Consider the following 24860-nt stretch of genomic DNA (forward strand, 5'->3'; position numbering starts at 1 on the left):
CTGCACTGTGCACTTTCACTCCTTAATGCACTGTGCACTTTCACTCCTTACTGCATTGTGCACTGTCACTCCTTACTGCATTGTGCACTGTCACTCCTTACTGCACTGTGCACATTCACTCCTTACTGCCCTGTGTACCGTCATTCCTTACTGAACTGTGCACTGTCACTCCTTACTGCCTGTGTACTGTCAGTCCTTACTGCACTGTGCACTGTCAGTGCTTACTGCCCTGTGTACCATCAGTCCTTACTGCACTGTGCACTGTCACCCCTTACTGCACTGTGCACTGTCACCCCTTACTGCACTGTGCACTATCACTCCTTACTGTATTGTGCACTGTCACTCCTTACTGCATTGTGCACTGTCACTCCTTACTGCACTGTGCACATTCACTCCTTACTGCCCTGTGTACCGTCATTCCTTACTGAACTGTGCACTGTCACTCCTTACTGCCTGTGTACTGTCAGTCCTTACTGCACTGTGCACTGTCAGTGCTTACTGCCCTGTGTACCATCAGTCCTTACTGCACTGTGCACTGTCACCCCTTACTGCACTGTGCACTGTCACCCCTTACTGCACTGTGCACTATCACTCCTTACTGTATTGTGCACTGTCATTCCTTACTGTACTGTGCACATTCTCTCCTTACTGCCCTGTGTACCATCATTCCTTACTGCACTGTGCACTGTCATTCCGTTCTGCCCTGCGTACTGTCACTCCTTACAGCACTCTGCACTGTCACTCCTTACTGTACTTTGCACTCTCACACCTCACTGCCCTGTGTACTGTCACTCGTCACTGCCCTGTGCACTGTCACTCCTTACTGCACTGTGCACTATCACTCCTTACAGCACGGTGCATATTCACTCCTTACTGCCCTGCGTAATGTCACTCCTTAATGCCCTTTGTACTGTCACTCCTTACTGCACTGTGCACTGTCACTCCTTCCTGCCCTATGCACTGTCATTCCTTCCTGCACTGTGCACTGTCACTCCTTCCTGCCCTGTGCACTGTCACTCCTTCCTGCCCTGTGCACTGTCACTCCTTAGTGCACTGTGCACTGTCACTCCTTACTGCAGTGTGCACTGTAACTCTTTACTGCCTGTGTACTGTCACTCCTCACTGCCCTGTGTACAGTCACTGCTTACTGCCCTGTGTACCATCACGCCTTACTGCACTGTGCACTGTCACTCATTACTGCCCTGCGAACTGTTACTCATTACTGCCCTGTGTTCTGTCACTCCTTCCTGCCCTGTGCACTGTCACTCCTGACTGCCCTGTGCACTGTCACTCCTTACTGCCCTGTGCACTGTCACTCCTTCCTGCCCTGTGTACTGTCACTCCTTAATGCCCTGTGTACTGTCACTCCTTACTGCCCTGTTACTGTCACTCATTACTGCACTGTGCACTGTCACTCCTTAGTGCATTTTGCACTGTTACACCTTAATGCATTGTGCACTGTCACTACTTACAGCCCTGTGCACTGTCACTCCTTACGGCATTGTGCACTGTCACTGCTTACTGCACTGAGTACCATCACTCCTTACTGCCCTGTGCACTGTCACTCCTTACTGCCCTGTGTACTGTCACCCCTTACTGCCGTCTGAAATTTCACTCCTTACTGCACTGTGCACTGTCACTCCTTACTGCTCTGTGTTCTGTCATTCCTTACTGCCCTGTGTACTGTCACTCCTTACTGCCCTGTGTACTGTCACTCCTTAATGCCCTGTGTACTGTCACTCCTTACTGCACTGTGCACTGTCACTCCTTACTGTACTGTCATTCCTTACTGCAGTGTGCACTGTAACTCCTTACTGCCCTGTGTACCATCACTCCTTACTGCACTGTGTACTGTCACTCCTTACTGCCCTGTGTACCATCACTCCTTACTGTACTGTGTACTGTCACTCCTTTCTGCACTGTGTACTGTCACTCCTTACTGCACTGTGCACTGTCACTCCTTACTGCTCTGTGTTCTGTCATTCCACACTGCACTGTGTACTGTCACTCCTTACTGCACTGTGCACTGTCACTCCTTACTGCCCTGTGTACTGTCACTCCTTACTGCCCTGTGTACTGTCACTCCTTACTGCACTGTGCACTGTCACTCCTTACTGCCCTGTGTACTGTCACTCCTTACTGCACTGTGCACTGTAACTCCTTACTGCATTTTGCACTGTCACTCCTTACTGCACTGTGCACTATCACTCCTTACAGCACGGTGCATATTCACTCCTTACTGCCCTGCGTAATGTCACTCCTTAATGCCCTTTGTACTGTCACTCCTTACTGCACTGTGCACTGTCACTCCTTCCTGCCCTATGCACTGTCATTCCTTCCTGCACTGTGCACTGTCACTCCTTCCTGCCCTGTGCACTGTCACTCCTTCCTGCCCTGTGCACTGTCACTCCTTAGTGCACTGTGCACTGTCACTCCTTACTGCAGTGTGCACTGTAACTCTTTACTGCCTGTGTACTGTCACTCCTCACTGCCCTGTGTACAGTCACTGCTTACTGCCCTGTGTACCATCACGCCTTACTGCACTGTGCACTGTCACTCATTACTGCCCTGCGAACTGTTACTCATTACTGCCCTGTGTTCTGTCACTCCTTCCTGCCCTGTGCACTGTCACTCCTGACTGCCCTGTGCACTGTCACTCCTTACTGCCCTGTGCACTGTCACTCCTTCCTGCCCTGTGTACTGTCACTCCTTAATGCCCTGTGTACTGTCACTCCTTACTGCCCTGTTACTGTCACTCATTACTGCACTGTGCACTGTCACTCCTTAGTGCATTTTGCACTGTTACACCTTAATGCATTGTGCACTGTCACTACTTACAGCCCTGTGCACTGTCACTCCTTACGGCATTGTGCACTGTCACTGCTTACTGCACTGAGTACCATCACTCCTTACTGCCCTGTGCACTGTCACTCCTTACTGCCCTGTGTACTGTCACCCCTTACTGCCGTCTGAAATTTCACTCCTTACTGCACTGTGCACTGTCACTCCTTACTGCTCTGTGTTCTGTCATTCCTTACTGCCCTGTGTACTGTCACTCCTTACTGCCCTGTGTACTGTCACTCCTTAATGCCCTGTGTACTGTCACTCCTTACTGCACTGTGCACTGTCACTCCTTACTGTACTGTCATTCCTTACTGCAGTGTGCACTGTAACTCCTTACTGCCCTGTGTACCATCACTCCTTACTGCACTGTGTACTGTCACTCCTTACTGCCCTGTGTACCATCACTCCTTACTGTACTGTGTACTGTCACTCCTTTCTGCACTGTGTACTGTCACTCCTTACTGCACTGTGCACTGTCACTCCTTACTGCTCTGTGTTCTGTCATTCCACACTGCACTGTGTACTGTCACTCCTTACTGCACTGTGCACTGTCACTCCTTACTGCCCTGTGTACTGTCACTCCTTACTGCCCTGTGTACTGTCACTCCTTACTGCACTGTGCACTGTCACTCCTTACTGCCCTGTGTACTGTCACTCCTTACTGCACTGTGCACTGTAACTCCTTACTGCATTTTGCACTGTTACACCTTACTGCATTGTGCACTATCACTACGTACAGCCCTGTGCACTGTCACTCCTTACTGCCCTGTGTACTGTCACTCCTTACTGCCCTGTGTACTGTCACTCCTTACTGCCCTGTGTACTGTCACTCCTTACTGCACTGTGCACTGTCACTCCTTACTGCCCTGTGTACTGTCACTCCTTACTGCACTGTGCACTGTCACTCCTTACTGCATTGTGCACTGTCATTCCTGACTGCACTGTGCACTGTCAGTCCTGACTGCACTGTGCACTTTCACTCCTGACTGCACTGTGCACTTTCACTCCTTACTGCATTGTGCACTGTCACTCCTTACTGCACTGTGGACATTCACTCCTTACTGCCCTGTGTATTGTCATTCCTCACTGCACTGTGCACTGTCATTCCTTACTGCACTGTGTACTGTCACTCCTTACTGCCCTGTGTACTGTCACTCCTTACTGCACTGTGCACTGTCACTCCTTACTGCACTGTGCACTGTCACTCCTTACTGCCCTGTGTACTGTCACTCCTTACTGCACTGTGCACTGTCACTCCTTACTGCATTGTGCACAGTCATTCTTTACTGCATTGTGCACTGTCACTCCTGACTGCACTGTGCACTTTCACTCCTTACTGCATTGTGCACTGTCACTCCTTACTGCACTGTGGACATTCACTCCTTACTGCCCTGTGTATTGTCATTCCTTACTGCACTGTGCACTGTCATTCCTTACTGCACTGTGCACTGTCAGTCCTTACTGCACTGTGCACTGTCAGTGCTTACTGCCCTGTGTGCCGTCAGTCATTACTGCACTGTGCACAGTCACCCCTTACTGCACTGTGCACTGTCACCCCTTACTGCATTGTGCACTGTCACTCCTTACTGCACTGTGCACTGTCACTCCTTACTGCCCTGTGTACCATCATTCCTTACTGCACTGTGCACATTCACTCCTTACTGCCCTGTGTACCATCATTCCTTACTGCACTGTGCGCTGTCATTCCTTTCTGCCCTGTGTACTGTCACTCCTTACAGCAGTCTGCACTGTCACTCCTTACTGCACTTTGCACTCTCACACCTCACTGCACTGAGTACTGTCACTCGTCACTGCCCTGTGCACTGTCACTCCGTACTGCACTGTGCACTGTCACTCCTTCCTGCCCTGTGCACTGTCATTCCATGGTGCACTGTGCACTGTCACTCCTTACTGTACTGTGTACCATCACTCCTTACTGCCCTGTGCACTGTCACTCCGTACTGCACTGTGCACTGTCACTCCTTCCTGCCCTGTGCACTGTCATTCCATGGTGCACTGTGCACTGTCACTCCTCACTGCCCTGTGTACAGTCACTGCTTACTGCCCTGTGTGCCATCACTCCTTACTGCACTGTGTACTGTCACTCCTTACTGCCCTGTGTATCATCACTCCTTACTGCACTGTGTACTGTCACTCCTTTCTGCACTGTGCACTGTCACTCCTTACTGCTCTGTGTACTGTCACTCCTTACTGCACTGTGTACTGTCACTCCTTACTGCACTGTGGACTCTCACTCCTTACTGCACTGTGGCATTGTCTCTCCTTACTGCCTGTGTACCGTCACTCCTTCTTGTCCTGTGCACTGTCACTCATTACTGCACTGGGGACTGTAACTCCTTACTGCACTGTGTACTGTCACTCCTCACTGCACTGTGCACTGTCACTCATTACTGCCTGGGTCCTGTCACTCCTTACTGCCCTGTGTACCATCACTCCTTACTGCACTGTGCATTGTCTCGCCTTGCTGCCTGTGTACTGTCACTCCTTACTGCACTGTGCACTGTAACTCCTTACTGCATTTTGCACTGTTACACCTTACTGCATTGTGCACTGTCACTACTTACAGCCCTATGCACTGTCACTCCTTACTGCATTGTGCACTGTCACTGATTACTGCACTGAGTACCGTCACTCCTTACTGCCCTGTGTACTGTCACCCCTTACTGCCCTCTGCATTTTCACTCCTTACTGCACTGTGCACTGTCACTCCTTAATGCACTGTGCACTTTCACTCCTTACTGCATTGTGCACTGTCACTCCTTACTGCATTGTGCACTGTCACTCCTTACTGCACTGTGCACATTCACTCCTTACTGCCCTGTGTACCGTCATTCCTTACTGCACTGTGCACTGTCACTCCTTACTGCCTGTGTACTGTCAGTCCTTACTGCACTGTGCACTGTCAGTGCTTACTTCCCTGTGTACCATCAGTCCTTACTGCACTGTGCACTGTCACCCCTTACTGCACTGTGCACTGTCACCCCTTACTGCACTGTGCACTATCACTACTTACTGTATTGTGCACTGTCATTCCTTACTGTACTGTGCACATTCTCTCCTTACTGCCCTGTGTACCATCATTCCTTACTGCACTGTGCACTGTCATTCCTTTCTGCCCTGCATACTGTCACTCCTTACTGCACTTTGCACTCTCACACCTCACTGCCCTGTGTACTGTCACTCGTCACTGCCCTGTGCACTGTCACTCCTTACTGCACTGTGCATTGTCACTCCTTACTGCACTGTGCACTATCACTCCTTACAGCACTGTGCACATTCACTCCTTACTGCCCTGCGTAATGTCACTCCTTAATGCCCTTTGCACTGTCACTCCTTACTGCCCTGAGTACTGTCACTCCTTACTGCACTGTGCACTGTCACTCCTTAGTGCACTGTCACTCCTTCCTGCCCTGTGCACTGTCACTCCTTCCTGCCCTGTGCACTGTCACTCCTTAGTGCACTGTGCACTGTCACTCCATACTGCAGTGTGCACTGTAACTCCATACTGCAGTGTGTACTGTCACTCATTACTGCCCTGCGAACTGTCACTCATTACTGCCCTGTGTACCATCACTCCTTACTGCACTGTGCACTGTCACTCCTTCCTGCCCTGTGCACTGTCACTCCTTCCTGCCCTGTGTACTGTCACTCCTTAATGCCCTGTGTACTGTCACTCCTTACTGCACTGTGTACTGTCACTCCTTACTGCACTGTGCACTGTAACTCCTTACTGCATTTTGCACTGTTACACCTTACTGCATTGTGCACTGTCACTACTTACAGCCCTGTGCACTGTCACTCCTTACGGAATTGTGCACTGTCACTGCTTACTGCACTGAGTACCATCACTCCTTACTGCACTGAGTACCATCACTCCTTACAGCCCTGTGCACTGTCACCCCTTACTGCACTGTGCACTGTCACTCCTTACTGCATTGTGCACTGTCATTCCTTACTGCACTGTGCACTGTCACTCCTTACTGCACTGTGCACTGTCACTCCTTACTGCATTGTGCACTTTCACTCCTTACTGCATTGTGCACTGTCACTCCTTACTGCACCGTGTACTGCCACTCCTTACTGCACTGTGCACATTCACTCCTTACTGCCCTGTGTACTGTCACTCCTCACTGCCCTGTGCACTGTCACTCCTGACTGCCCTGTGTACTGTCACTCCTGACTGCCATGTATACTGTCACTCCTGACTGCCCTGTATACTGTCACTCCTGACTGCCCTGTGGACTGTCACTCCTTATTGCACTGTGTACTGTCAATCCTTACTGCACTGTGCACTGTAACTCCTTACTGCATTGTGTACTGTCACTCCTTATTGCACTGTGCACTGTCACTCATTACTGCCCTGTGTACTGTCACTCCTTAATGCACTGTGCACTGTCACTCCTTACTGCACAATGAACTGTCACTCCTTACTGCACTGTGCACTGTCACTCCTCACTGCCCTGTGTACTGTCTCTCCTCACTGCCCTGTGTACTGTCACTCCTTATTGCACTGTGTACTGTCAATCCTTACTGCAGTGTGCACTGACACTCCTTACTGCATTATGTACTGTCACTCCTTACTGCACTGTGTACTGTCACTCCTTACTGCACTGTGTACTGTCACTCCTTACTGCGATGTGCACTGTCATTCCTTACTGCCTGTGTACTGTCACTCCCCACTGCACTGTGTACTGTCACTCCTTACTGCACTGTGCACCATCACTCCTTCCTGCCCTGGGTACTGTCACTCCTCACTGCCCCGTGTACTGTCACTCCTTACTTCCCTGTGTACCTTCATTCCTTACTGCATTATATGCTGTCACTCCATACTGCACTGTGTTCTGTAACTCCTCAATGCCCTGTGTAGTCACTCCTCACTGCCCTGTGCAGTGTCACTCCTTACTGCACTGTGCACTGTCCCTCCTTACTGCCCTGTGTACTGTCTCTCCATACTGCACTGTGTTCTATCACTCCTCAATGCCCTGTGTACTGTCACTCCTTACTGCACTGTGCACTGTCATTCCTTACTGCCCTGTGTACTGTCACTCATTACTGCCCTGCGAACTGTCACTCATTACTGCCCTGTGTACCATCACTCCTTACTGCACTGTGCACTGTCACTCCTTCCTGCCCTGTGCACTGTCACTCCTTCCTGCCCTGTGTACTGTCACTCCTTAATGCCCTGTGTACTGTCACTCCTTACTGCACTGTGTACTGTCACTCCTTACTGCACTGTGCACTGTAACTCCTTACTGCATTTTGCACTGTTACACCTTACTGCATTGTGCACTGTCACTACTTACAGCCCTGTGCACTGTCACTCCTTACGGAATTGTGCACTGTCACTGCTTACTGCACTGAGTACCATCACTCCTTACTGCACTGAGTACCATCACTCCTTACAGCCCTGTGCACTGTCACCCCTTACTGCACTGTGCACTGTCACTCCTTACTGCATTGTGCACTGTCATTCCTTACTGCACTGTGCACTGTCACTCCTTACTGCACTGTGCACTGTCACTCTTACTGCATTGTGCACTTTCACTCCTTACTGCATTGTGCACTGTCACTCCTTACTGCACCGTGTACTGCCACTCCTTACTGCACTGTGCACATTCACTCCTTACTGCCCTGTGTACTGTCACTCCTCACTGCCCTGTGCACTGTCACTCCTGACTGCCCTGTGTACTGTCACTCCTGACTGCCATGTATACTGTCACTCCTGACTGCCCTGTATACTGTCACTCCTGACTGCCCTGTGGACTGTCACTCCTTATTGCACTGTGTACTGTCAATCCTTACTGCACTGTGCACTGTAACTCCTTACTGCATTGTGTACTGTCACTCCTTATTGCACTGTGCACTGTCACTCATTACTGCCCTGTGTACTGTCACTCCTTAATGCACTGTGCACTGTCACTCCTTACTGCACAATGAACTGTCACTCCTTACTGCACTGTGCACTGTCACTCCTCACTGCCCTGTGTACTGTCTCTCCTCACTGCCCTGTGTACTGTCACTCCTTATTGCACTGTGTACTGTCAATCCTTACTGCAGTGTGCACTGACACTCCTTACTGCATTATGTACTGTCACTCCTTACTGCACTGTGTACTGTCACTCCTTACTGCACTGTGTACTGTCACTCCTTACTGCGATGTGCACTGTCATTCCTTACTGCCTGTGTACTGTCACTCCCCACTGCACTGTGTACTGTCACTCCTTACTGCACTGTGCACCATCACTCCTTCCTGCCCTGGGTACTGTCACTCCTCACTGCCCCGTGTACTGTCACTCCTTACTTCCCTGTGTACCTTCATTCCTTACTGCATTATATGCTGTCACTCCATACTGCACTGTGTTCTGTAACTCCTCAATGCCCTGTGTAGTCACTCCTCACTGCCCTGTGCAGTGTCACTCCTTACTGCACTGTGCACTGTCCCTCCTTACTGCCCTGTGTACTGTCTCTCCATACTGCACTGTGTTCTATCACTCCTCAATGCCCTGTGTACTGTCACTCCTTACTGCACTGTGCACTGTCATTGCATACTGCCCTGTGTACTGTCACTCCTTACTGCCTTGTGCACTGTCACTCCTTCCTGCCCTGTGCACTGTCACTCCTTAGTGCACTGTGCACTGTCACTCCTTACTGCAGTGTGCACTGTAACTCCTTACTGCCTGTGTACTGTCACTCCTCACTGCCCTGTGTACAGTCACTGCTTACTGCCCTGTGTGCCATCACGCCTTACTGCACTGTGTACTGTCACTCCTTACTGCACTGTGTACTGTCACTCATTACTGCCCTGTGTACTGTCACTCCTTACTTCCCTGTGTACCTTCATTCCTTACTGCACTATATGCTGTCACTCCATACTGCACTGTGTTCTGTAACTCCTCAATGCCCTGTGTACAGTCACTCCTCACTGCCCTGTGCAGTGTCACTCCTTACTGCACTGTGCACTGTCTCTCCATACTGCACTGTGTTCTATCACTCCTCAATGCCCTGTGTACTGTCACTCCTCACTGCCCTGTGCAGTGTCTCTCCTTACTGCACTGTGCACTGTCACTCCTTCCTGCCCTGTGCACTGTCACTCCTTCCTGCCCTGTGCACTGTCACTCCTTAGTGCACTGTGCACTGTAACTCCTTACTGCACTGTGCACTGTAACTCCTTACTGCCTGTGTCCTGTCACTCCTTACTGCCCTGTGTACTGTCACTCCTTACTGTACTGTCACACCTTAATGCCCTGTGTACTATTACTCCTTACTGCACTGTGCACTGTCACTCCTTCCTGCCCTGTGCACTGTCACTCCTTCCTGCCCTGTGTACTGTCACTCCTTACTGCACTGTGTACTGTCACTCCTTACTGCACTGTGCACTGTCACTCCTTACTGCATTTTGCACTGTTACACCTTACTGCATTGTGCACTGTCACTACTTACAGCCCTGTGCACTGTCACTCCTTACGGCATTGTGCACTGTCACTGCTTACTGCACTGAGTACCATCACTCCTTACTGCCCTGTGCACTGTCACTCCTTACTGCCCTGTGCACTGTCACTCCTTACTGCCCTGTGTACTGTCACCCCTTACTGCCGTCTGAAATTTCACTCCTTACTGCACTGTGCACTGTCACCCCTTACTGCACTGTGCACTGTCACTCCTTACTGCATTGTGCACTGTCATTCCTTACTGCACTGTGCACTGTCACTCCTTACTGCACTGTGCACTGTCACTCCTTACTGCATTGTGCACTTTCACTCCTTACTACATTGTGCACTGTCACTCCTTACTGCACCGTGTACTGCCACTCCTTACTGCACTGTGCACATTCACTCCTTACTGCCCTGTGTACTGTCACTCCTCACTGCCCTGTGCACTGTCACTCCTGACTGCCCTGTATACTGTCACTCCTGACTGCCCTGTGGACTGTCACTCCTTATTGCACTGCGTACTGTCAATCCTTACTGCACTGTGCACTGACACTCCTTACTGCATTGTGTACTATCACTCCTTATTGCACTGTGCACTGTCACTCATTACTGCCCTGTGTACTGTCACTCCTTAATGCACTGTGCACTGTCACTCCTTACTGCACAATGAACTGTCACTCCTTACTGCACTGTGCACTGTCACTCCTCACTGCCCTGTGTACTGTCACTCCTCACTGCCCTGTGTACTGTCACTCCTTATTGCACTGTGTACTGTCAATCCTTACTGCAGTGTGCACTGACACTCCTTACTGCATTATGTACTGTCACTCCTTACTGCACTGTGTACTGTCACTCCTTACTGCACTGTGTACTGTCACTCCTTACTGCGATGTGCACTGTCATTCCTTACTGCCTGTGTACTGTCACTCCTTACTGCACTGTGTACTGTCACTCCTTACTGCACTTGTGCACCATCACTCCTTCCTGCCCTGTGTACTGTCACTCCTCACTGCCCTGTGTACTGTCACTCCTTACTTCCCTGTGTACCTTCATTCCTTCCTGCACTATATGCTGTCACTCCATACTGCACTGTGTTCTGTAACTCCTCAATGCCCTGTGTACAGTCACTCCTCACTGCCCTGTGCAGTGTCACTCCTTACTGCACTGTGCACTGTCCCTCCTTACTGCCCTGTGTACTGTCTCTCCATACTGCACTGTGTTCTATCACTCCTCAATGCCCTGTGTACTGTCACTCCTCACTGCCCTGTGCAGTGTCACTCCTTACTGCACTGTGCACTTTCATTGCATACTGCCCTGTGTACTGTCACTCCTCACTGCCCTGTGCAGTGTCACTCCTTACTGCACTGTGCACTTTCATTGCATACTGCCCTGTGTACTGTCACTCCTCACTGCCCTGTGCACTGTCACTCCTCACTGCACTGTGCACTGTCACTCCTTCCTGCCCTGTGTGCTGTCACTCCTTCCTGCCCTGTGTACTGTCACTCCTTAATGCACTGTGCACTATCACTCCTTGCTGCACTGTGTACTGTCACGCTTTACTGCACTTTGCACTGTCACTCCTTATTGCTTTGTGTGGAGATTTTTGTGGACACTCAGATGTTATGGGCAACAGTGACCCTGAGGTGTTACTGTCATCATTTCTTAATAATTGTGAAAGATTAAAATCCTTTGTTTGTCGTACATTGTAAAATATTTTGCTTCTTTTGTACCAATAAGCACATTTTTAGTTTGTTGACTGGATCCTCAATATGGACTCCTGCAGGCTTACATGGTGGCCACACATGGAAGTGATAATGTTTAGTTTAAAGAAACACTGATTAACTTTTCAAACATAACTATAGAGCTTCTGCACCTGCCTGCAAAAGGTTGGTGTTGTCCCAGCTGACACCTGTAAGTTGTCTCATAGCTGTTTGCAACATTAAACCTTAGGATATAAGAATGTAGGGTCAAAATGGCACCTCAGGATAATCTACAATAAAAAGATATGCAGCTACAAGTCTTAGTAGATTGGATGAAACCACAGGAACACAGATACAAATGTTACATTTATTTCTAGTGTAGTGTCCTGAAAGTTAACATCCATGCATCCAAAGGGGCTTCAGTATTCTTTAATCTTTCTATCGCTTATACCATGAAGTGATGCCACCTTGGTAAGTACAGGTGAACTTGTGGAAACCTGCTCAGTGCTTTGCCTCAGATGACGTTAACAGACATCTTCTGGCAAAGTAAAGGGTGCTGACCCACTGGGGGTCACCTGCACAGTGCAAACTCTGAAGCTGGTGAAGGCACTTGGGTGCGCCGCATAGGGAAAGTGATGTGGGAGAGCACCTCTGGAATGACCTAGGAGGACAATTTCTGGGATCCTACCTGTCATTTCTCCTCCCTTTTCACGTACAACAACACCTCCCTCACCACTTGAGATGCTAGGGAACCTGGAGTGAGGTTAAAGTTCCTTTGTCCCCTCTCGCTGAGCCAGTGAATGCCTTCAAGCATTGGAGCGAAGTCCAATCATCTGTCCAGCAGATACTGACAGTTCTGCTGAACCTGGCTCTCTACTGCAGCTGTCACTGATCTATGGCGACAGCAAAAATTTCCATGCTGGATTTACAAAATCAGATAGAATGTGGGCATTGGAGTCTCCCCTACCCATCATTCCATGTCTGTGTATGATCTCTGGCACTTCCACCAGATGTTCCCCTGCTTGCTTCTGCATCTCTATCAGCTCATTAATGGCTAAGTCCAAAGACTCATCATCTGTACTGAGCTGAACAGAACTTTGTTCACCATGAGTCCTGTGAGTGTCAGAGACATCAAGCATATGTAAGTTAGTTGCATTAGCCACAGCGAATGCAGGGTTGTAGGGAAAGGGTAGGGGGATGGGTCATGGTGGGACGCTCTTTGAAGGGTCAGCGTGGACTTATTGGGCCAAATGACCAGTCTTCCACACTGTGGGGCTTCTGTGATTTGATGATTTCTTCCTCCTATATCTTCAGGCCAATGTCAGTGTACTCACCAGAATGTGAACCCAAACCTACTCAAGCTAGGTTCCCCATTGAGGTGGGTGTCTCTGCACTGGAGGAGGTTAGGTTCTGGAATGCGTTGACAGTTCATTCTCTGAAAGTCCTGGTTGTTCCTCCTCAAAGAGGTCATCTGGAAACTGGTTGGGAGAAATGGGCTTGGGAGCTGGGCTTTTCTTTTCTGGCCCTTCCTTTTGCTCTGTGTCACAAAAATTGCATAGATAAACATAAAATTTTGTTAGTGCTGTGATGTGCCATCCTGACCCAAAGTTTCATTACAATATTGACTCCTGCTGAGGAGTTGGTATAAGCCGTTTCAAGAAGTTCTCACCATGTGGTGGGCCATATCCAATCTCCCCTTCAGCACACTGTAACAACCTACTGGGCCAGGGCATGGCAAATCAAACCCCACTATTCCCAGAGTCATAAGCAGAGGTAAAGATTTTTTTTCAAATAAGTCAATTTGCCTAACTTTCAAACCAAGGTTGACAGAAAATATCAACTAACTTTCTGTTCTAAACAAGAATTATCGTTTATTATACATTATTATTCTATAGCTACACATAAGCTACAGGTATAACTACCTCTACACCTCCACGTAGCCACAGAAATGAAAACTCCACCTAGTCTTCTAGAACTTCCACCTCACTCTTATCTATTTTTCAAAGTATTTGTGGTTTGTTACTTTTATTCTTTCTTTCTCTTCATGTTGTATTAAATGAGCTCACCATGGTCTCTCTGAGATAGCTTGTTATTTTTAAAGGTAACTTAGAATTGGTTTGGTGATATGTAATACAATCAATGGTTAATTTGACCAGAAACATGAGGAAGCAAGAAATTCCTTGTGGCGCAGTGATAGTCTCCCTGCTTCTGAGCCAAGAGGCCTGGATTCATGTTTCTTCAACACCGAGTTTTGTCATAACATGACTGGACATATCAATTAATTCTTTCTTCTTCCAAATCCATAACCACTTTCATTTAGAAGGACAAGGGCAGCAGATACATGGAAATACTTGCATGTTCTCCTCCAAGCTGCTGCCCATCCTGATTTGGAAATATACCACAGTTCCTTTAGTGTTGCTGGATAAAAATCCAGTAATTCCTTCCCTAATGGCATTGTGGGTCGACCCACAGCAAATGAACTGAATCTGTTCAAGAAGGCAGCTGACCACCACTTCTGCAGGAATCAGTGATGAACAATACCTGCTGACTCAAACAGCGAAACCCAAACAAAGTCATAGAGTCATAGAGATGTACAGCACGGAAACAGACCCTTCGGTCCAGCTCATCCATGCCGACCAGATATCCCAACCCAATCTAGTCCCATCTGACAGCACCTGGCCCATATCCGTCCAAACCCTTCCTATTCATATACCCATTCAGATGCCTTTTAAATGTTGCAATTGTACCAGCCTCCACCACATCCTCTGGGAGCTCATTCCATACCTGTCCCACCCTCTGAGTGAAAAGGCTGCCCCTTAGGTCTCTTTCATATCTTTCCCTTCTCACCGTAAACCTATGCCCTCTAGTTCTGGACTCCCCCACCCCAGGGAAGAGACTTTGTCTATTTCTCCTGTCAATGCACCTCATGATTTTATAAGTCACTGGAAGGTCATCCCTCAGACTCTGACGCCCCAGGGAAAACAGCTCTAGCCTATTCAGCCTCTCCTGATAGCTCAAATCCTTCAACCCTGGCAACATCCTTGTAAATCACTTCTGAACCCTTTCAAGTTTCACAATATCTTTCCGATAGGAAGGAGACCAGAATTGCACGCGATATTCCAACAGTGGCCTAACCAAAATCCTGTACAGCCGCAACATGACCTCCCAACTCCTGCACTCAATACACTGACCAATAAAAGAAAGCATACCAAACACCTTCTTCACTATCCTATCTAACTGTGATTCCACTTTCAATGAGCTATGAACCTGCACTCCAAGGTCTCTTTGTTCAGCAACACTCCCTAGGACCTTACCATTAAGTGTGTAAGTCCTGCTGAGATTTGCTTTCCCAAAATGCAGCACCTTGCATTTATCTGAATTAAACTCCATCTGCCACTTCTCAGCCCATTGGCCCATCTGGTCAAGATCCTGTTGTAATCTGAAGTAGCCTTCTTCGCTGACCACTGCACCTCCAATTTTAGTGTCATCTAACTTACTAACTGTACCTCTTATGCTCACATCCAAATCATTTATGTAAATGACAAAAAGTAGAGGACCCAGCACCAATCCTTGTGGCACTCCACTGGTTTAGGGTGTAGGTTTGCTATCCAGACGTTTCATTACCTGGCTAGGTAGCATCATCAGTGGCGACCTCCAAGTGAAGCGAAGCTGTTGTCTCCTGCTTTCTATTTATATCTTTCTCCTGGATGGGGTTCCTGGGGTTTGTGGTGATGTCATTTTCTGTTCGTTTTCTGAGAGGTTGATAGATGGAATCTAGATCTATGTGCTTGTTTATGGCATTGTGGTTGGAGTGCCAGGCCTCTAGGAATTCTCTGGCATGTCTTTGCTTAGCCTGTCCCAGGATAGATGTGTTGTCCCAGTCGAAATGGTGTTTTTTTTTCATCCGTGTGTAGGGTTACGAGGGAGAGGGGGTCGTGTCTTTTTGTGGCTAGCTGGTGTTCATGTATCCTGGTAGCTAACTTTCTTCCTGTTTTCCTACGTAGTGTTTGTGGTAGTCCTTGCATGGAATTTTGTAGATAACATTGGTTTTGTCCATGGGTTGTACTGGGTCTTTTCAGTTTATTAGTTTAACCTGAGCTACAAACCTTCACAAACCTTGTGAAATCCACTGGTCACAGGCCTCCAGTCTGAAAAACAACCCTCCACCACCACCCTCTGTCTTCTACCTTGGAGCCAGTTCTGTATCCAAATGGCGAATTCTCCCTGTATTCCATGAGATCTAACCTTGCTAATCAGTCTCCTATGGGGAACCTTGTCGAACACTTTACCCAAGTCCATATAGATCACATCTACTGCTCTCCCCTCATCAATCCTCTTTGTTACTTTTTGAAAAAACTCAGTCAAGTTTGTGAGACATGATTTCCCACGCACAAAGCCATATTAACAATCCATAATCAGTCCTTGCCTTTCCAAATACATGTACATCCTGGCCCTCAGGATTCCCTCCAACAGCAACCAACATCAGTCAGGCTGCTGCATAGTCTCAGTTGACCCATTAGGTTTGAATCGAAGAAATTTGAATGGTTTTGAGATCCAGCTTGTTATCTTATCAGTGTACACGAGATAGATGCACATGGGCATTTTCCAGCTTAAGCTGAACAGGATCACACTCAATGTTGGTACTTAAAGTTAGGTTGACTTATGAGAAATGTTTATTCATACATGCACTGAAAGACTACGAATACAAAGGGAACAAAACACCAGCAACAACATTCTCAAGAAAAAGAGAGGGCACCACTCCCATAAATTTTCAACCTTAAATTCTATATAGAATTACTAAAGTAAAATTGAAGTCCTGAAGAGCATTCCCAAATTCATGTGGATTCTTTCAATGAGATTTTAACTCTTTCAAAGCCCATTCACTTGTGCAGAGTTAAAAGCAGATTTGGTTAATAAACTGCAAAGGTGTAAGCTAGCAATGTTAACGGTTGCTGTTGTAGTTAATTTAAAAAAAATTGTACTGAAGAATAATCAAAGCTAAGGGTTACTGTAATCTTTCCTTCACGTATGCACAAAACATACCCTTGGCAATTCTTTTTCTCAATATTTCTTCACTCGTTTTATCATGAGAAGGCACATTGCAGTGTTTGGCTTTTCAGTTAGGAACATCACTTATTTTTGTTCACTTACACTTGGTTCTAGGAACCTCTCTTACTCGTTGCTTTCAATGGAGAAATCTAGAGCTCTAAGCACCATAAGCTCAACAGTGCTGTGAAATAGTATTCAACTGGCAGCCAAAAAGAGATGCCAGATACTGCTCAGCTCCTTATTTATTTGATTAATTTGCATTTAAATTAAATGAATAATGGGCATCTTGTTCTCATAAATATATGGGAAGGACGTTTACCTGGTACGTATTCCTTAATGATTACTTATAAAACTTATTTTTGTGCCTTTTCGGAAATCACAAGAAATATTGTGCAGGATAACTACCGTATTATTTATATCTAACAGGTATGGCTTTGTTTTCTGCTGTGAGATCACTTTTTCATTCCAGTGATCTTACAGGCAAAAGATTTGTTGGCTTGAATCTACTCTTTACATCATTGATGTCAACATAAAGAAACTCTGCAGCTAATTCTGAAGAAGCGACAGAGAGTCTCATAATGAATGGTGACTTTCCTAACCTATAAACATTGCAGGACAAGTCTATACTATTTTGTTGAGGTAAAAATAGTAATGATGTTTTGGATTATCTGTGGCAGGGGCAAGCTAGCTAAGATTACAAGGTTAATAAAACAATAGAAAAGGAAATCCAGAGTTATTTCTCGAGGGATACAATTGAAAAGCAGAGAAGTTATGATATAATTTTCTCAGATCATGGTTAGATTACACTTGTATTATATTCAGGGCTGAAATAGACAAATTTGTAATCAGTAAGGGAATCAAAGATTATGGGGAAAGGCAGGAACATGTATTTGAAGAATATCAGAGCAGGCATGATCACAATGAAAGACCCTTTCTGCTCCTACATCTTATAGAATTATAAAGTATTGCATAAAGTGCCAGTGCTATATTATAAACAGAATATAGAGGCACTGGAGAAGGGGCAAGATGGATTTACAAGAATGGTCGTAGAAATGCAAGATTTTTCCAACAGGAAAGAACAGACTGTGTCATTTTTTTCTGTCAGACATAGAAGGTGGTCCATACTATCAGTTGCAACTAAATGGAAAATAAAAGGAAAATAAATAAAAATTTGGATTTAGTGCTCATAGTTAAAGATGATGTAGCAACCCCAGAGCTGCCATTCCTGTGTGCCCCAACTCCCTACCTGAATAAAAACCAATCAGACACCTATTTGTTCAGCTCCGGGCTTCCAGGTCCCTGTAGGCTGATACCCTTCCTTCAAGAGCTGCTGGCCAATCATAAACCAGCAAATCTTCAAAAACAGCACTCCTGAGAGTAGTGGCTACTACAGGTATTTCAGAAGACCCAAGGATGAATGCAGCTAAGGAATGCTGTAAGGTGGGTAAGTAGGATGGGTTCACCAGGAACAATCAGGCAAACTCCAGTGACAGGAAGGGAAGGGGTCAAATTAAGTAGCCGGTGGTCTTCCTATGTGAGGGACACTTGGCACCAAAAGGTTGCCAAGCAAAAGAGACACCACCCTCAAGGCTGGCAGCAGCGACCCCCCCCTCCACCCATCCCAGAGGATACTTGTGCAGTCTTCCCAACATATAGATACCCCCCCTCCCGAATACCCTCAGTTGGCCTCCATTTGGGAAGCTGCTGTGTTCTCAATACTAATCCATCCCATTTCTTATTATTCTTCCCAACCCCCACCCATCTCTCAAATACCACCCTGTGTACAGGGTATATCTTTATAAGGCCTTTAAAAAGACCATTACAAAGCATTGTCCTGGAATATTACTTCAAATCCAGCTGACAGACTTAACTTTGGCAAGATTTAACATTTTAAAAATTTGGAATTGCGCAGCATGTTTTTTAGATTTGTTCATGAGAGTGGGAGTCGTTGGCTGGGACACAGTTTATTGTCCGTTCTTAGACATACCAGAGACAATGATATACTGAGTGGTATACCATTTTGAACACTGCATCTGGTGCAGGTACATCCACAGTGCTGCTGGGAACTCATGGATTGGGAAATGACTTCAGAGATTCTGATGTTGAGCAGGTGAAGGAACAATGTTAAAATCAAGCTCGATGTCTTTTCTGCTTGGTGCCTAAGTTATGCTACCTTGTAATGGAATGCCTTGAATAGAATTAATGCGGAGGAGCCGCATGTTGAACTGGGGTAGACAAAGTTAAAAATCACACAACACCAGGTTATAGTCCAACAGAGAGCAGCTAGTGCTTCCAAATAAACCTGTTGGACTATAACCTGGTGTTGTGTGATTTTTTTTAAATAGAATTGTGCAATCAGCTGATTATTTTGAAGAAGAAGCAACTTAATATAAAAACTAACTTCTATACCAGGCAGCTTCAATTTCCAGCATATAAGTGGTCCAGATCTTTGGATCAGCACTAGAGAGCACATGTCCAATGCTGACTGGGATTTAAAGTGCCCCTTTACATTTTTACACTGAAGCCTTCTGTACCTTTTCACAGGGAAACAAGGTGGAGGTTAATTGTTGGATGCAATTCCAGTGCAGCAATGATCCTTTTCTCATCATGAGCTAGTTCACTTACCTTCATTGACTTGCATTGTTTTAAATGCAGCTGTCAACGTCTGAAACGACTTAGCCTTGCCGCACAGACAGTGCTAAACCCCTGGTAGTCTTCTTCCTCTCCCCAAATTCCAATACTGTTCTCCTTCCAGAGGTCTGAAACCTTGTTTTGCACACCATCTCTCCAGCCACACAGTTACCTCTTCACTATGGTTGATATTGCATCAACAGCTCAATGATCTGTTTTCTGTCTCAGTTTACTGGAAGTGCAAAAATCAATGAGAAGTTTTCATGTTACTGTTTAAGATTCTGATAGCATTGCTTTCTCCTTTGCAGGACTCAAGCTTGGCAGATGATTTGGCGAAGAAAGGAGTTGAGACGAGAGAAAATACACCAGCAAAGAAAGGGAAAGACAATTCGAAACAGAAAAAATCAGCAACAGAAGGCAACCAAGCAGAACCTCAGAGAGCAAAATCTATGGAAGACCTTCCTCCTGCTCAGCAACAGAATGCTGCTTCAGTGCCAATACCCAATGGCAATGACATCAAAGTCAAAAGAACCCCAGGGAAGGGACTGGAGAAGAAGCAATCATTTGGGGTGTTCCTGAAACAATTGGTATGTTAAGGAAGCTCAGATAAAATAAGATTCCACAGCCTTTTCCATTTAAGCATTTCAAAACTAAATTAACTACAAATTTATATAACTTGTCATTTTTGTGGAGTTTGAGGATTTTGTTAAACCATAATGATAGCTTTGCTCCCTAATCTTTGCTATTTTATTTTTCCCACTTGCATTATTCGTCTTTTTATAGTTTATCCTGAACTGCATTGACGAAAGAATGCTAGAGACCACAAATTTTAATGGCATCTTCATGAGGATCTAAATAGAAATAAATTTTCATGAATATATAGTTAGTAAACTCGACTAGCAATCACTAATAATGATGCAGACATTGAAACATGCATTTACTTTGCTGCGGGTAGTTGGGAAAATACACGTTTTCTTTACAGTTCATGTTTTTAGCTATTTTTCTTACGCTTGTCCACATTTTCCCAGCTGTCGTACTGAGAAATCAGTGCATGACTTGTGTTCAAACCTAAGCATTGCACCTCCTTGTCAGCACATTGGAGTATTATGGTTTAACTCACAATTTAATTTCCTTTGTGTTTGCTACACCCACTCTCCCTGAGGTAATATGCCTTCCTGGAAATTCCAGCTGTGACTAAGAACTTAACACAGAAAATGTTGTAAGACAGACTAAGTCTAACATGTAGTCAGATGACTTTTCAGTAGAATTTAACAATGAATTGCAAGCTAGTGTGGTCGATATGGTTCCACTTAAAGTCTTTGCAAACAGACCACTTCTGATCAGTGGTCCACATTATTTTCAAAATAATCAGATTGTAACCGAGTTTATAGCTACTCACAAGTGTTATTGATATGCATCGTATCTCTATATCAAGCCAAAATGATTAGCTGCATAATTCGCAGAAGCACTAGTGGGATTGCAGATAATAATTCCACTGTATTTATTTTATCATAGTACTAGTACAGTGCAATATTTAGATAATTCTACCTCTGCATGAATGCTGATTAACCCCCAGCTTGGATCAGTGAGCACAGCTGGTCATGCGTTTAGCTTTTCCTTCTGCTCAATGGAATAATCCCTAGTGGATATTGCTCCTAATGTCTGGAAAAGTAAACCAGATCCAACAGAAGGTGGGGGCTTAATGAGAGGAGAATTGAAAGATCATCCAGTGAAGGAGGCAATCCTGTTCAGTGATTATAATTGGTCTCAGTATTCACAGTCATGAAGGATATTCTTGTATCATAATTTGATTAATAGTTAGAAAAACTGAAGTTTAATGCACAGTTTTATCTTGTAGGTGACTTATTAGTCATGATAGATGCTTTGAGTGTTTTTTTAAATTTCAAAATGTAGACATACAAGTATAATAAATATAGATGCCTGCACCCACTTTTTACCCTTCATGTGCAAGTTATACATGATTGGAATGTTTTAAAATAAAACAGAAATATAACAGCATAATCACCATTTCATATCAACCCTGAGGTACTCATTTTCAAAATCTGGTTATGAACACATCAAGAGGAGTAACAATTAAGATGCCTGAACAGAATTAGTAAATTACTGATATTATCATCAATCAACATAGTCTTGCTCTTTTATTTTGTTACATATTTTTAGTGTTTCTTTTTGTCCTTCACCATGACTATCTTAAATGTGTAATCCCAAAGCTTTGGAGGTTTCTTAATCTTTGTTGGATAGCATTAAAGATGTTTAAAGATGAACAATTTTTTTTAGAAATTTAGTCTAAAAGGGTGGGCTTAAATATAAATTCTACACAATTTGCTTAATACTTAATAAAGCCTTTTCAGGAAGCTGAACAGACTTTAAGCCATATGAAAATGTAGGGCAAGTTCTATTTTTCTATTTACAGTGGCAATTGGTCTCACTAACTTGTGTTACAGACAGGAATATCAGAAAGAATGTTTGTTACAAATCATTATTTTATAGCCACCTAGCTGAAACAACCAAAGTGCAGATGTCAAGTTGACAGGATTGTAATGACCTTCATGGTTGAATAGTCTGCTATGACTCAATGGAATGGCTCAAATTAAAAATAATGTCCACTTGTATTGAGGTACCACAATTTGGCAGACAACAAAAAAATATTCATCATTAGTTTTCCTCCGGTACAACCTAGTTTTCCTTTGAAAAGAACCAACTGTTCTGCATTTTTCCACAGTCCATTAACCTTGGTTGAATGCTGTTTAATCAGTGGTTCTATTCAATCAAATATATCACTGTTATTGCCAGAACAGAAAAAGGAAAAAGCAAGTTAAAAGAATGTTTACATTGTGTTAGCTGATCTTAAAAACGGCTGTAATAGAGGCACTATAATGGATTGGAACATCATAGATTTGGGAAGGAAAAATATCACAATCAAGGTTCCCATTCACAATTGCCAAATAGAATGCGCTATTGCAAGTGTTCATATATGAATAGCATAGCGGGGTATGTTTAAACTCAGTTGTGATGTACTCCGCAGTTAAGCAGTCCCTGTGCTGCACTGGCTTTGTTGCAATGCACCTCAGCAAAGGAAATTTATTCAGACAGAGAGGAGAAAAATAAAGTAAAGCAAGCATAAAATATTAAATTATTGGATGTAAAAGTGATAAAACTATATGTAGATGATCATCATTGCTGTAATTGTCTGCAATTTATTTTTATGCTTCACAGGGAGGCAAAAAGACAGCAGATGTTGCAGTGCAAACAGATCCTGTTGTTATCTCTCCTGCAGGGAAGACAAAGTGATACCAGCGTAGTCCTTCATTCAAGGAAGCTTGGCAACATGCTTTAACACTTGGTGAAATCACATACTGTGGACAGCTCTGACTGTTCCTTTTGTATCTATCAGCATTCCAGCCATGCCCAAGAATATATTTCTGACCATATTTCTAGATAATTAATTAGTGTACTTTCAAAAGATTTCAGCATCGTTAAAGCTATATGTGATTTAGAATACCCATCATTTTCATGTTTTAGGTAAGTGCATTGATAAAAATGTATAGTTTCACTAAACATATTAGTCATTTAGTTCTAATTGTTTATGTACAAACATCAGGAGTAAAATCTACAGTCCACTACTGGAAAGTTTGCAATAGGTGGGGCCCATGAAATTCCCTGGGTGGCCTTCCTTTTCGTTCATCCTCACTCTTGTCAACAGGCTTTTGCCGGGTGAGGTCTAGGGACACCTCCCTGCACTCATCCAAATGTGGGCATTTATTGACTACTTAAAGGCGCATTCCAGCTCATCTTTAATTTTGAGGCTGACGCAGAAGCTCAGTAGCAGACTGTGTTCCACGGTAATAGCGTATCTCACTGTTCATTCATTATTTTGACATAACTCTTTGATTTGTGGTGTTATTTTAACTCATTACAGCTTAAGTGCCTTGCAACACACTGAAGACAACTTGCTGTTGTGAAACCTCTGAGTATAGGTTTTTTTTCCCAGACAGTGCAGTTTCCCAAACCACCTTCTGAGGAGTTGGCAGGTCACATTGCTCATGTCCCAGACTGAAAGAGCAAGGTCTCACTCAAGATTTAAGGGAGCCCTTCCTTTAATGGGTAAACCCTCCCTTCCCAAAAACCCCCACATCCCTGACCTCACAATCAAGGTCGCCATGCCCCAGCCTAGGGTTCACATTCCCCCCCCTCCCCCCCCCCCCACTCTGAGATGCCTCCTGCATTGAGAATCTGGGAACTGCTTGTACATATGGCCACTGCTTTCAGCGGCACTGCCGGGGGCTAGAGAGTTGCAAGATCAATCAGATTGGACAGCATCTCTCCGAGGCAGGACTTCACTCTGAGTGTTGGGCAAACATCCTGTCCCCATCCAATTAACACTCATTTTGAGGCTTCTGCAATTAACAAAGGATATGTCACCTCCCCCCACCCCCCACCCCTCCCCCCTCCCCCCCACCCCAACTCCTCAGGAGGTGGTTTGGGAAGCAGCAGCATCTGGAAAAGAAACCTGCCCTCAGAGGATTCACACAGTATAGCAAGTTGTCTTCAGCGTGTTGCAAGGCACTTAAGCTGCAACAAGTTAAAATAACATCACAAATCAAAGAGTTAAGTCAAAATAATGATTAAACAGTGAGATATGCTATTAGCGTGGAACACATTCTGAGCCTCCTTGTACAGTGAATTTTAAGGATTTTTTTAAAGGTTTTAAATTACATGGCAGCAATGGTCAAACATTTTAATTTCAAAAAAGCTGATGGGGAATATTATAGTTTGTATATACTATCTAATAACAGATGTGTTTGTATTAGTAATAAATTACAGCTTTCATGACTAGAATTAGGTTTACAGAGAGTCTAAACATTGTCATGTCAAACCAAGTTAGAACTTTAATTTTAGTGATAACTCAAGAAAAGGCCGTGAATGTGCCCTTCTTTGTTGTGAGTTTGGTGGAGTGGTCATTTATTCAAGCAAAATGGCCAGGTATAGGGGCTACCATGACCACTTGGTCCTGTTGCCAACTGAGGTCTTTAATGTCTACAGTGTCACCCTGCTACTGCCAATATTTACCTACCAATGGAGAGTTATCCAGCCATTCATGGTGCCAAACAAACTCGCTCTTTATTGCTTGTGGGTTCCAGGGGATACCTCATTCAAAAGTACT

General features: G+C 45.3%; 1 protein-coding gene and 1 long non-coding RNA gene across 8 annotated transcripts in view; one reads left to right on the forward strand and one right to left on the reverse strand.

Moving 5' to 3' along the window:
- bcas1 (brain enriched myelin associated protein 1) overlaps nt 1–23623 on the forward strand; it is a 147321-nt gene extending 123698 nt beyond the window's left edge. For all 5 annotated transcript variants that reach the window (XM_043710235.2, XM_087994946.1, XM_043710239.2 and 2 more), the window contains 2 exons: nt 19984–20262; nt 22913–23623. In XM_043710235.2, the coding sequence (XP_043566170.2) occupies nt 19984–20262; nt 22913–22987 (354 nt within the window). In that variant the 3' untranslated portion in view covers nt 22988–23623. The remainder of the gene's footprint in view (nt 1–19983; nt 20263–22912) is intronic.
- LOC148147652 (uncharacterized) overlaps nt 19782–24860 on the reverse strand; it is a 287296-nt gene continuing 282217 nt past the window's right edge. For all 3 annotated transcript variants that reach the window (XR_015759605.1, XR_015759604.1, XR_015759603.1), the window contains one exon: nt 19782–19907. This is a non-coding gene — a long non-coding RNA (uncharacterized LOC148147652). The remainder of the gene's footprint in view (nt 19908–24860) is intronic.

This window comes from Chiloscyllium plagiosum, unplaced genomic scaffold (assembly GCF_037043375.1).
Source record: "Chiloscyllium plagiosum isolate Xiang-an unplaced genomic scaffold, Cpla_swu_hap1 HiC_scaffold_15, whole genome shotgun sequence".
Taxonomy (NCBI): Eukaryota; Metazoa; Chordata; class Chondrichthyes; order Orectolobiformes; family Hemiscylliidae; genus Chiloscyllium; species Chiloscyllium plagiosum.